Source organism: Cetorhinus maximus, chromosome 19, assembly GCF_964194155.1.
Source record: "Cetorhinus maximus chromosome 19, sCetMax3.hap1.1, whole genome shotgun sequence".
NCBI lineage: Eukaryota > Metazoa > Chordata > Chondrichthyes > Lamniformes > Cetorhinidae > Cetorhinus > Cetorhinus maximus.
The window spans coordinates 77,387,277-77,400,381 of NC_135897.1; the positions used below are offsets into that span (position 1 = coordinate 77,387,277).

Below are 13,105 nucleotides of genomic sequence, written 5' to 3' on the forward strand. Positions count from 1 at the left end.
TGGAAAATAAAAGTTGCAACAGATGCATTGTCAGTAGTGCCATTTTCCTTTGTCCCCACTGAATAAAAAACAGGATGGCCCAAATTTTGTAAGCAGCGGCAAAGGAACAATGCTCGCCTTTCACCTCAGTGACAGCTGCTCTTCAAGTTTTGTGGGTTTTAGAGGGGAGCTCTGCTCTTATCTGGTGCCTGGTCCAGTGAGACGCCCACTCCAGGGGATCTGAGGTGTATGTGAGCTGGGCAAGGAACATTAAGACTCTTCAACCAATCAGATTGAAGAATCTTCACTGAGACACGCAGTCTAAAACAGGAAGTATAAAATAGATTTACAGCATATGCAGAAAGTGAAATAAAGATTGGGAAAGACTGGTGGGATTAAGGGAGATTGATAGAAGAGTCAGGCAGAAAAATGAAAAGAAAAATTATTTAATTTTTATTTTAAAAATCTCCAACACTTATTAACATTGGAAGAATGAGACACCACATTTGTAAAATTAACTTTTCAGGACCAGATAGGTTGATTGGAAATAATTATCAATTATCATTCTGTTAAAATTAACTTACTCCTGAGTGCACCAAGCTTTAACTTTTTAATGGCACCTTCAGTCAGGAACTATGGAAGTTCACAGCATTGGAACATTTTCAAGGGTGAGTCCATCGGTGAGAACCATTGCAACACACCCAGTGGAGCAGTGGATTATCTCTGACAGCAACTTCAGGATTTCGGCTTTAAATACACATGTGACAATGCCAGAAGTTGCTGTCCAATTTTCTCTGCAATAATTAGAAATGCTGAAAGCCTCACTTGCTATTCTCCATGCAAAATCCAAGCCTATGATTCTGAACCTTTACAGCCCAGAGGAAGGGCATCTGGTTCATTGGCACCTGTGCCAGTGCTGAAAAAACATATTGGCTGAGTTCCATTCACCTGCTCTTTCCCCAGACCCATCCAAAGAATATATTTTTCATATATTTATCCACTTCACTTTCAAAAGTTATTAATTTTATTTCCACTAATGTTTCTGAATGAAGCCTTTGAATTTCCACCTCTAGCTTTATTTTCAATAATTATGAAGAACAACCAAGCAGAATATTCTGAAAGCTAAACAAAAACATTCCAACAGGCCAGTTGACTAAATAATACTGATGCTTTCTGGGAATGTGTAAACGCCCCAACTGCCTATTCTGTTTAACTACCAGAAATCACAGCACTGGACAAAGATATCAATTCCAACTCCAGGCTTTTGGGAGGACTAGGTTCTTCAAGTAAATAATTCTCTCTCTTCAGTAACTGTTCCCCTCTCCTTCAAATCTGCAATTATCACTCCTCTCCTAAAAAATCCAGTCTTTGACACCTCTGTCCTTGCAAACTATCGCCCCATTTTCCAACTTCCCATTCCTCTCCCAAGTCCTTGAACAAATTTTCGCCTCCCAAATCCATGCCCATATGTCCCAGAACTCCATAGTTGAATCCCACCAATCAGGTTTCTGTCCATCACTCCCATCACCATCTCCATCAACCCTTCCACTGTCTCTAATGCTGTTTGTCCAGCATCAGCATAAATTTCCTCCAGCTGAAGACTGAGAAGATCAATTCCATTGTCTTTGGTCCCCGCCACAAATCCTTAGCCGCTGACTCCATTCCTCTCTCTGGTAACTGTTTAAGGCTGAACCAGACTTTTTGCAACCTTGATTTGACCCCGAGATGAGCCTCCGACCACATATCTGTACCATCACTAAGACTGCCTATTGTAATATTGTTCCTCCCACCTCAATTCATCTATTGATGAGACTCTCACTCATTTCTTTATTATCTCTAGACTTTATCATCCCAACGCACTCCTGACTGGCTTCCAACATTCTACCCTCCATAAACTTCAGGTTATTCAAAACTCTGCTATTTATGTCCTTACTCACACTATCCTGCCCTCCTATCACCTCTGTGCTCGCTTATCTACACTGGTTGCCAGTTAAATAATGATGTAATTTTAAAACTCTATTGTTGTTTTCAGATCCCTCTATGGCTTCGCCCCTCCCTATCTCTGTGATTTCTTCTAGCCTTCTGAGATATCTGCGCTCCTCTAATCCTGGTCTCTAGAGTAACCCCAGTTTCAATCACTCCACCGTTGGGTGGCCCTGTTTTCAGCCGCCTAGGTCTTCAGCTCTGCAAATCCCTCTGTAACCTCTCCGTGTCTCAACCTGTCTTTCCTCCTTTAAGACACTCCATAAAACCTACCTCTTTAATCAAGATTTTGGCCATCTGACCTATTATCATCCAAGTGTCAGATTTTGTTTTATACTGCCCTGGGGTGTTTTATAAAGGTGGCTATATAAATACAAGTTGTTATTGTTGTTGTAAAAAGACAGCTGAATCAATAGATTAAATTATGTTATTGTGAAACGTGTACTTTTTTTGAACTTTTGTTTAAAATTTTATTTTGAATCTTAGAAATCTCAGTAACTGATCAGAATAGTAAACCTTTTATCAACAAACTTTTGAGTGGTTTATGGTTAAAATATATACAATACCAATACCACCTAGTGGCCAAAGTATGCAGTAGCTGAAGATCGGAGACTCAAGGAAATTAACTGGAACGTGGGACTTCTGAATTTACAATAGGAATAATTGACACAAAAATGGGACCAAAAGTGTGACAACCAGAGTAAAGTTTATAGACACGAAGTGCCTGCAAATGTGAGAATTTTAACATAATAGTCTTTATTTCTCTGTAGTACGAAATGAAATAAAACACAATATATCATTTGACTCGAAACGTCAACTCTTTTCTTCTCCACCGATGCTGCCAGACCTGCTGAGTTTTTCCAGGTAATTCTGTTTTTGTTTTGGATTTCCAGCATCCGCAGTAGCTTTTTGTTTTTATAACAATATATCATAGTTTATTTACTGACATTGAAATCCACCATTCATCATTAATAAAAACTAAAACACTATCAAAACACCATCCCCCAAAATATTACACAGATTGACATGCATTCATTACACCGAGGTGAGGTAAGAATAAATACCCTTGACATGAAAGCATCCTTCAATTCAGCACGGCACCAAAGAGCTCAAGCAATACTCTGATCAGTGGGAGGCAAAGAGAAAATTCTCTAGTGGTTGGAATCATACCTGTGTTACAACTGGAATGGGAGGAGTGCCCAGTTGATCTAGCCCCACTATTCCACAGGTCGTACCATTAATTTAGAAGTTTAATTTACTCACCAATGCGGCTAATTATTTACCTTTGCTACCATTACCCAGAATAAAACAGACTTTAACCAAGCTTCTTTCAATAAACAACAAACTTACTAGTTTATTATAAAACCAGTCTTGTCGAATAGAAAGGCAAAGCTTATCAACATCCAGTATGGGATATGAAATTATACTAATTACTTTTTTGAGATACCCTAAGTCTCTCTCATACGCACACACATACAAAAAATAAAAATAGAAATGGAGGAATTTGGCCAAAATTTAAAAGTCAATGGTTCAAAGGCAAAAGATAGATGGTGGAGTTCTTGAAATGGCGTCTGGGTTATGCATTCGCCTTCTCAGATTTGATCCGCGAAAGAACCAATGACTCTAGCATTGGATTTCAGGCAGACTCAAGGAATATTCGAGGGTATTACTAAAGGTACTAAAGGAGGCGGCCATGGAAATAGCGGATACATTGGTTGTCACCTTCCAAAATTGTGTAGATTCTGGAACAGCCCCAGCAGATTGGAGGGTGGCAAATGTAACCCCGCTATTTAAAAAAGGAGGGAGAAAACAGCAAATTACAGACCAGTTAGCCTAACCTCAGTAATAGGGAAAATGCTAGTCTATTATAAAGGATGTGATAACAGGACACATAGAAAATGTCAAGGGATTAGACAAAGTCAACATGGATCTATGAAAGGGAAAACATGTTTGACAAACCTACTGGAGTTCTTTGAGGACGTAACTAGCAGGATAGATAAGGGAGAACCAGTGGATGTGGTGCATTTGGATTTTCAGAAACCTTTTGATAAACTCCCACATAAGAGGTTAGTGTGCAAAATTAAAGCACATGGGATTGGGGGTAATATATTGGCATGGATTAAGAGTTGGTTAGCAGGCAGGAAACAGAGAGTGAGGATAAATGGGTCTTTTTCGGAGTGGCGGGGGTGGCTAGTTGGGTACAGCAGGGATCAGTGCTTGGGCCCCAGCTATTCACAATATATATCAATGACTTGGATGAGGGAACCAAATGTAATATTTACAAGTTTGCTGATGACACAAAACTTGGTGGGAATGTGAGTGGTGAGGAGGATGTTAAGACGCTTCAAGGCAATTTAGACAGGTTGAGTGAGTGGGAAAATACATGGCAGATGCAGTATAACACGGAAAAACAGTATTATTTAAATGGTGATAGATTGGGAAATGTTGATGTACAAAGGGACCTTGGTGTCCTTGTGCACCAATCACTGAAAGCAAGCATGCAGGTTTTTTAAAATCCACTCATGGGATGTGGGCATCACTGGTTAGCATTTATTGCCCATCCCTAATTGCCCTTGTTTAGAGGGCATTTTTAAAAGTCAACCACATTGCTGTGCATCTGGAGTCACATTTAGGCCTGACCAGGTGAGGATGGCAGCTTTCCTTCCCTAAAGGGCATTAGTGAACCAGATGGGTTTATATTCATGGTCATCATTAGACTTTTAATTCCAGATATTTATTGAATTCAAATTCCACCATCTGCCATAGTGGGATTCAAACCCAGGACCCCAGAGCATTAACCTGGGTCTCTGGATTACTAGTCCAGTGACAATACCACCACACCACCGCCTGCCCATACTGCAGCAAGCAGTTAAGAAGGCAAATGGTATGTTGGCCTTCATTTGTGAGAGGACTTGAGTACAGGAGCAAGGATGTCTTACTGCAGCTGAATAGGCCCTTGGTGAGGCCACACCTGGAGTATTGTGTGCAGTTTTGGTCTCCTTACCTAAGAAAGCGTAAACTTGCTATTGAGGGAGTGCAGCGAATGTTCACAGACTGATTCCTGGGATGGCAGGAATGTCGTATGAGGAGAGATTGGGCTGATTATACCTATATTCACTGGAGTTGAGAAGCATGAGAGGGATCTCATTGAAACATATAGAATTCTGACAGGGATGGACAGACTGGTTACAGGGATGATATTTCCTCTGGCTGGGGTGTCTAGAACAAGGGGTTACAGTCTCAGGATACGGGATAGACCACTTAGGATTGAAATGAGGAGGAACCTCTTCACTCAGAGGGCGGTGAACCTGTGAAATTTTCTACCACATAAGGCTGTGGAGGCCAAGTCATTGAATGTATTTAAGAAGGAAGTAGATTTCTAGACTCTAAAGGAATCAAGGGGTATGGGAAGAGCGCAGGTGTAAGGCATTGAGATAGAGGATCAGCCATGATCATATTGAATGGCAGAGCAGGCTTGATGGGCTGAATGACCTACTCCTGCTTCTATTTTCTATGTTTCTATGGAACTCTATTGCAGCATGTAGCGGATCTCAGGAGCAGCTTATATTCATTTCCAGCTGTGGGCTGGCTCTGGACTGCAAAAGGCTGCTGTCTTCCTTCTCAAGCAGTTGGTCCTTTTCTTCTTAAAGCAAAACCAAAACCCACATTTAAAACATAGTTTTCCAGGCATGGTTTTTTCTTTCAGAGTTAACACAGTTTACCTGGGTCAAGAGGTTTACAGTTTTTTTTTATAATGCTTGAGCACCCTTTCTTGTAAAAGGATGCTTTTTCCAGGAATAGCAATCGGAGTCCTGCATTAACCCTTTAAGGGACAGTGTCTTTTAAAACACAAATGTCTTTTGAAATACAAATTCTTCCAGAATGTCATTGAAACTCTTTCGAGTTATCAACAGTCACAGACTGCAACTCTTTTGAGTACAATCACAGTTCTTGGTTTCCAGGAGTGGGACATGAACCCACAACCCTCTGATTCAAAGGCGAGGGTGCTATGAACTGAGCCACAGCTGACACCTCGATGAACAATTTTCTGTGATTAAAGTATTCATGACACCTGATGGACAGGCAGATTGTTGCCGCTCTTAGAGGTCAATCATTGTAGCTCTATGGCACCATTGCAGGAGTTGCTCAGGGTGGGATCCTTTGCCAACCATCTTAAGCTGGTCTTCCCACCATCATAAGGTCAGGAGTCGGGCTGTTCACTGGCAATTCCAGTGTTTAGCACCTTGTAAAATGAAGCAATGATCTATCAAAGCCTCTCCACCACGTATAAGCCTCAAGTGGATGAGTGAATGGGATGTATAGTTTTGTAGATGGGCAGCAGGTGTAGGATCTGTTAGCGCTTTTTTTTCATATTTACATAATGTATTAATATATTTTCTCATTTCTGCTGCCAGGAAAAATCATGCAAACAAAGACCTCTAGCTGCATTTTTTTTTTCTGTTACAATTGCCATTTAAGTGAAAGAAAAGGAAAAAACTTTTTCAACGAAAGAACAGACGTTTATAAGGTATAACTAACCAGTGACTTTAAGGTTAAGCTTATGTTTCTTCTGATGTACCTAAAATGTTGACTTAATTCTTGAGTTTATATGGCTGAATTAATTACTGACTCATAGTTCAACCATTGCTCCGTATGAAACATGTTTCACATGTAAGACTAATTAAAAAAAAATCTGTTATGAGTCTAACAGGTTTTATGTAAACATTAAGAGGTGACTGGATTGACCGAAGGATGATGACAACGAAATATGAAGCATTCATACCACCACCATCTAGTGAAAGGTGACAAAAAATTCAATAATAATCAGAACCTGTGAGTAACCTAAGACAAGCATTTGAGTTTTCAACAAAAAGAATCATTTTAATGCGCCTGCCTATGGAATAAAGGGGAAGAGAGTGAAAGGGGAAGAGAGTGAAAGGGGAGTAGGGAAAAAGAGACGGAAAGAGGAAATAAAATGAGAGAGGAAGAGACAAAGGGGCAGGAAGAGTGACAGAGGGAGAGAAAAAGAAGGAAGAAACTGGGAGAGAGGAAGCGAGATGAGAAAGAGAGAAAAAGAATTGAACAGAGAGAGAGTGGGAAAAGAGGAAGAAAGAAGAGGAAAAGAGAAAAGGAGAGGAAAGATACAGGGAAAGAGATCGGAAGCTGAAGAGGGAGCAAGTGGGAATGCTCATGCGCACAGCCGCACTCTCTGTCCGTCACCGCTTGGCTCTGATAAGAAAAATAATCAATTGTGTTTCAATGTTGTTTTTGTCTTTTTCGCTGCTGGGAAACGTCTTCTCCGGGAGGCTGGGCAAGGAAAAGAAAATAGGATAAATGTGATGAATGGAGAATAGAAAGGAGGGAATGTGTGGCGGTGTGTAGCTCAGAGAGGGAGGGAGAGGGAGGGAGAGAGGGAGCATCAATTCCCCCCCTTACCGAAGCTGAGGGACTCGGGGAGAGAGGGAGGGAGGGAGGGAGAGAGGATGTGACCGCGCGGACTGAGCGCTCTCTCCGGCTCCTGCTCCTGACCGGGGCTGACCATGGCCAGTCTGTACCAGAGCACCGAGTCCTCCTCTCCCAACAAATACCTCACCTTAAAAGACGTGCGGGAAGTCAAAGAGGAAACGACCATCGATGAAAAGCTTTTCCTGCTCGCCTGCGAGAAAGGTAACAGCCTCGCTGCCTGGTGGGTGGGAGAGGGAGGAGTGGGGGGAGAAACATATTTGTGCAGAATCTGTGCCTGGCGTCTGGCTGCCCGGGAACAAGCTGCCTCACTGACTGAAGAGCCTTCTGGCTGGCGCACCAGGGAGGGCGTGGAGTTCACCACCTTTTCAGGAAAATCTGGGTGAAAGTCTGCTTTTTGTCCGTCATTGCCGACCTGCTGACCATGTCTGTGGGATCTGCGGTTTCCACCATGTGTGATTTCTGGGAAATCAGTTGGGAGAGAAGAATAAATATGCTTGCTTTTTCATTCTGAAGCATATGGCTCTCTCCCTCACCCCTGCAGTCTTTGATCGATTGCTGGTCGTGAACGCGGGGGCTGCAAGTCCAATTAAACCTTTCGGAAGATCCTCTGAACACCAGCACTGAATGCCGGTCAGAAACGTGGTATCCAATGATAAATTGTGCCTATAATAACAGTGGGGAACAGTTTGACGGGAAGCAACATTTTCTGCCCCGTGTTTTAAGTAGTGACAGTAACAGTGCTGAAAGGGTAGCATTGCCGTTATGTGCATCTTTAAAAAATGTTTTAATTCACACTACAGTCGCTGAAATAAACTATATATTGGGTAATGGATTTCCAGCATTCGCAGTTTTTTTTTGCTTTTATATATTGGGTACTGGTTGCCTGAGACCGAATCCACACTAATCCAATGCAAAGGTTCAGATGACATCATAAATGAATCAGAGCAGATCTCAGTTGGTTTATCACTGTGCCGAGACGGTGGGGGTAGAGGGAATGTAAATCCAGAGGCCTGGGCCAATCTTTCACGGGTTCAATTCCTACCATGGCAGCTGGGGAAATTTAAAAATCAATGAGTAAACCTGGAATATAAAGCTACTCTCATTTCAGCCAGTTATCATCAATGGCCTTTAGGGAAGGAAATCTGCTGTAGTGCCCTTCTCTCTGGGCTACATATGACTCCAGATTCATGTTGCAATAGGCTAGCAATGGCGTAGCTAATTGAAAGGGCAATTAGGGATGGCTAACAAATGATGGCCTTGCCAATGAAAGACTGAGAAAAAATTGACAACTGAATTTCCACGGTCCGTTATTCACAGTATTACTCAGGGTGTGCATTGCTGACTTTTTTCAATGTGACAAGTTCTTCTTTAGATTAGCATCATATGGCTTGGTTTCTCTCAGAGTATGGCTTACCTCACAGGAAATTCCTCACAATCTTGTCGCATTCGGTGTACTGTATAGAATGTAAATCCAAGTACTCAAGGACCAACTCCTCCAAGGCCTAAGGATGGGGGAAGAGAGCATTTTGAAGACCTTTTCAATCAAAATCAATATATAGATGACATGTAGGAGGTACCTCAAAGCACTGGAGTCATACCACCAATGCTGCCTGCCAATGATCTTACATAGTAAGTGGAGGATAAATGCACCAACATCAGTGCCCTTTCACAAAGAGGCACCACAAGCACAGAAGCTATGATCATGAACCATCAGCTTCGTTGGGTTGGTCATATAGTTTGGATGTCAGATACCAGGCGCCCAAAGCAGATCTTCTTCTCCCAGCTCAGCCAGGGCAGATGCACCAGAGAAGGACAGAAGAAGGGCTTCAAGGGTGTGTTGAAAGCCAACATGAAGAAATGCAATATTGACATCAACTTGTGGGAGACCATCGCCTTGGACCGAGCCAGAGGCAGCAATGTCTGTGAGAAGGATCCCAGCTTTTGAAACACAATGATGACATAATGAAGAGGAAAAGCAAAAGCGGCGAAAAGAACACGCCACGACCCGAACTGATAATCCATGACCAGAGAACCCACATGGCAACAACTGCCCCTGTGCTACAGAGTCTCAGTTCCTGAATCAGCCTCATCAATCATCTTCAGACTCATGGAAAACAATCATCCTCGCCAGGGAGGGATAGGCCTCCATTTAATTCAATTTTTAATAAGGGAATAAATAACATTTCCACATTAAAGATTTTCAATTGTGCGATAATACAAGAAGATTGTAGTACAATAATGTCACAGTGAACTTCATCATGGATATGGCTGGTTCTGAGGCACCCATTGCAGATCAACTGAACTGAAGGAATATAATGAGGCTGCCAGGTAGTGCAACAAAATTGTATGTCTGTTTCTAAGGCTGTTAAATGACTTCACAGGAGCATAATCAGACAAAAGTTGACATTGAACCAAAGAAGGATTTATAAGAATGGATGATTAAAAGCTTGTCAAAGATCTAGGTTTTAAGGAGCATCTTAAAGGAGGAAAGAGAGGCGGAAAAGTGAAAGGAGGGAATCCAGATTTTCGGGTCTAGACGCTGAAGGCACAGCAGCGGATGCTGGGATGATGGGAATGGGATATGCATAGAAGGCCAAAGGTGGAGGAACACGAAATTCTTGGAAGATTGTAGGGCTGGAGGTAGGGAGGGGTAAGGCCATAGCTGATTTGAAATTGAAGATGGTAATTTTAATATTGTATGGGACTTGGTTTTTAAAGTTTTTTTTAGTTTTTCATGGGATACGAGTGTCGCTGGCAAGACCAGCATTTGTTGCTTATCCTTAATAGCCCTTGAGAAGGTGGTGGTGAACCAAATTCTTGAACCGCTGCAGTCCATGCGGTGTATGCACACCTGTGGCACTGTTACAAAGGTGTTCCAGGAGTTTGACTTAGGTGACAATGAAGGAATGGCAGTATAGTTCCAAGTCAGGATGGCGTGTGACTGGGAAGGGAACTTGCAATAAGTGATCTTCCCTTGCTGCCCTTGTTCTTCTAGGTATGGGTAGGTTCAGAATGTGATGACTGCAAATCTGGAATATTAACTGAGGTCAAGAGATTAACCATTTGGTGGGTGGAAGTCCCACTATGCTGGAGATGCACCTAACTTCTGCAAAATTTGAAACTGTAGGCCAGCAACTTTGATTTACCAGTCTTTGGACATTCGAGGGACAGGTGCAGACTGTGAGCTGTACAAAACTGTTGTCTTGATTCTGCTAAAAGTGATATGCTCCAGGACCTCAAGTCCCAGGTTCCTCAGAGGCATAAGCCTTCAACAGGAAGAATTTTAAACATATATAAAGTTACTGCAGTGCTATGTTTAATCATTGTCTTATAAATTTGGTAATTGTTTTTATTTCTATCGTTTTTTTTCCAGTAATTAGTTTATCAATGACGGTAGAATCCAACATAACAACTAAAAGGATTTTCAAGGAATATTTAGCATGAACAATTGAGTCCCCTGTTTTGGTAGCTTTTCCTCATTGTTAATGCATAATTTCATGTGTCCTAGTTTGATTGTCATTGATAATCTATGTGCCTGTTTTGCTTGTTTACTAATATTATACATAAATATATTCCTTCACTGCCTATTCCATGAATGATATTTTATCCAATCATATGGCAGTGTGATACAGGAATTTGTGTGTATTGTGAAGTGCAATGGACAGAGTACATGTTATGTTATATATTTACAGCACAGAAAAAGGCCATTCAGTCCACATGAGCCTCCTCTCTCTGCTTATTTAATAGCACGCTACCTACATATCCTTGTGCTCCTTTCTTCCTCTTGTACTTATCTACCTTCCCGTTAAATGCATCATTCACTCCAATCACAATGAGTTCCATATTTTCACCACTCCTTCATTACTTTTAATATTTATTTGTTCATTTATTTATGTATAAAGGTATATCTCCCCGGCATTACTCAAGTGAAAGGATAGTCTTTTTTTAACAATGAAGGTGTTTCCGTAAAATATGACTCAGAAAACCCACAGAAATTAAGTGTGACACTTAAATAAAGTTAGTGCTCTATGCAGGCTTTAATAGTGATCAATCCTTGCAGAGCTTGATGATGTCTGCATGAACAATCATTGCTTTGAGCTATTGGCATAAGAAAATATAAAACATAGAAAGGCACCATATCATAATTTAGCAGATATATATCATGCCTGCAATTCCTCTCAATGTTTGCCATTCTAAATTCCTATCTATATATTTATAATGGTAACCATCTGTGCAAACATGTTAGTTACACCCTCCTGCCTCCCATCATTGCCTGTGCTGTAGCAATTGTTTTGAGATGATGGCAGTTTTAAAAATGAGAGGGAAATTGCCTGAAAAAATTAACCATTTACAATCTCAACTAACACATGGGTAAGGAATATTAACTCCTGGATGTTTGTGTCTATAAGAAAGCTACTTCAGACATGTATGTAGTTCTGTTGCTGAAAAAAGAAACTCACATTACAATATAAATCTGTTAACAATGGATGTTGCAAGGAGCTTCCAATTCCCTGGAACTAGCAGCAATGTGAGGGTTTAATTTCAGGAAGCATTGATGATGGATAAACTATATGGGCAAAATTTCAGTGCTCAGTGGGTGGCTTCTGGACTTTGAAATTAAATGTCAGCTGATCGCTTAGTCAACCCTCTGTTAATTTTTAAAACAAAATATCAGTAAAATGAAAAATACTATTGATGGATTAAAGCAGCACTGAGATGAGACTAATTAACGTCTGTGTGAAGGAATTATGGCATCGCCTCTAAATACTGCTGTTACATGGTTTACATGAGGCTACGTTAAAGGATTTTTTTCCCAATGGATGGTCAAATTGGAGCACATTATGCACAAAGAATGCACAATGTCAAGAAGCTGAAGACATTTTTTAGTATACAAATAAGGAAGACCTTATAATCTGTGGCTAACAAATGCACAAATTAAAAATGTGTGGAATGAAGTTTATTATTCATTGTTTCCCTGTTTTTGCCCACTCACTCAACCTATCTATATCCCCTTGCAGATTTCTTATGTACTCATCACAACTTGCCCTCCCACCTATTTTTGTATTGTCAGCAAATTTGGATGCATTACACTCTGCCCCCTCCTCCAAGTCATTAATATAGACAGTAAATAATTGAGGCCCTAGTGCTGATCCTGTGGCACTCCACTAGTTACGTCTTTCCAACCTGAAAAAGACCCATTAATCCCGACTCTCTGTCTTCTGTGTGTTAACCAATCCTCAAACCATGCTAATGCATTACCTCCAATACCATGAGTTCTTCTTATCTTGTGCAATAACCTTTTATGTGACACCTTATCGAATGCCTTCTGGAAATCAAAATACACTACATCTACCAGTTTCCCTTTATCAGCTCTGCTTGTTATATCGTCAAAGAACTCTAGCAAATTTGTCAAATGTGATTTCCTTTTCACAAAACCATGCTGCCTCTGTTTGATTTCATTAAGCTTTTCTAAATGCCCAATTTCTTCCTTAATAATGAACTCTAGAATTTTCCCAATGACAGATGTTAGGCTGACTGGCCTATAACTTCCTGCTTTTTGTCTCCCTCCCTTCTTGAATAGGTTAGCGGTTTTCCAATCCGCTGGGACCCTCCTGGAATCCAGTGAGTTCTGGAATATTTCGACCAATGCCTCCACTATCTGTATAGTCACTTCCTT

General features: G+C 41.0%; 1 protein-coding gene across 1 annotated transcript in view; it reads left to right on the top strand.

Moving 5' to 3' along the window:
* Positions 1–7,127: 7,127 nt before the first annotated feature.
* trpc1 (transient receptor potential cation channel, subfamily C, member 1) overlaps positions 7,128–13,105 on the top strand; it is a 94,653-nt gene continuing 88,675 nt past the window's right edge. The window contains exon 1 of the mRNA XM_078564200.1: positions 7,128–7,629. Coding sequence (XP_078420326.1) covers positions 7,503–7,629 — 127 coding nt within the window. The 5' untranslated portion in view covers positions 7,128–7,502. The remainder of the gene's footprint in view (positions 7,630–13,105) is intronic.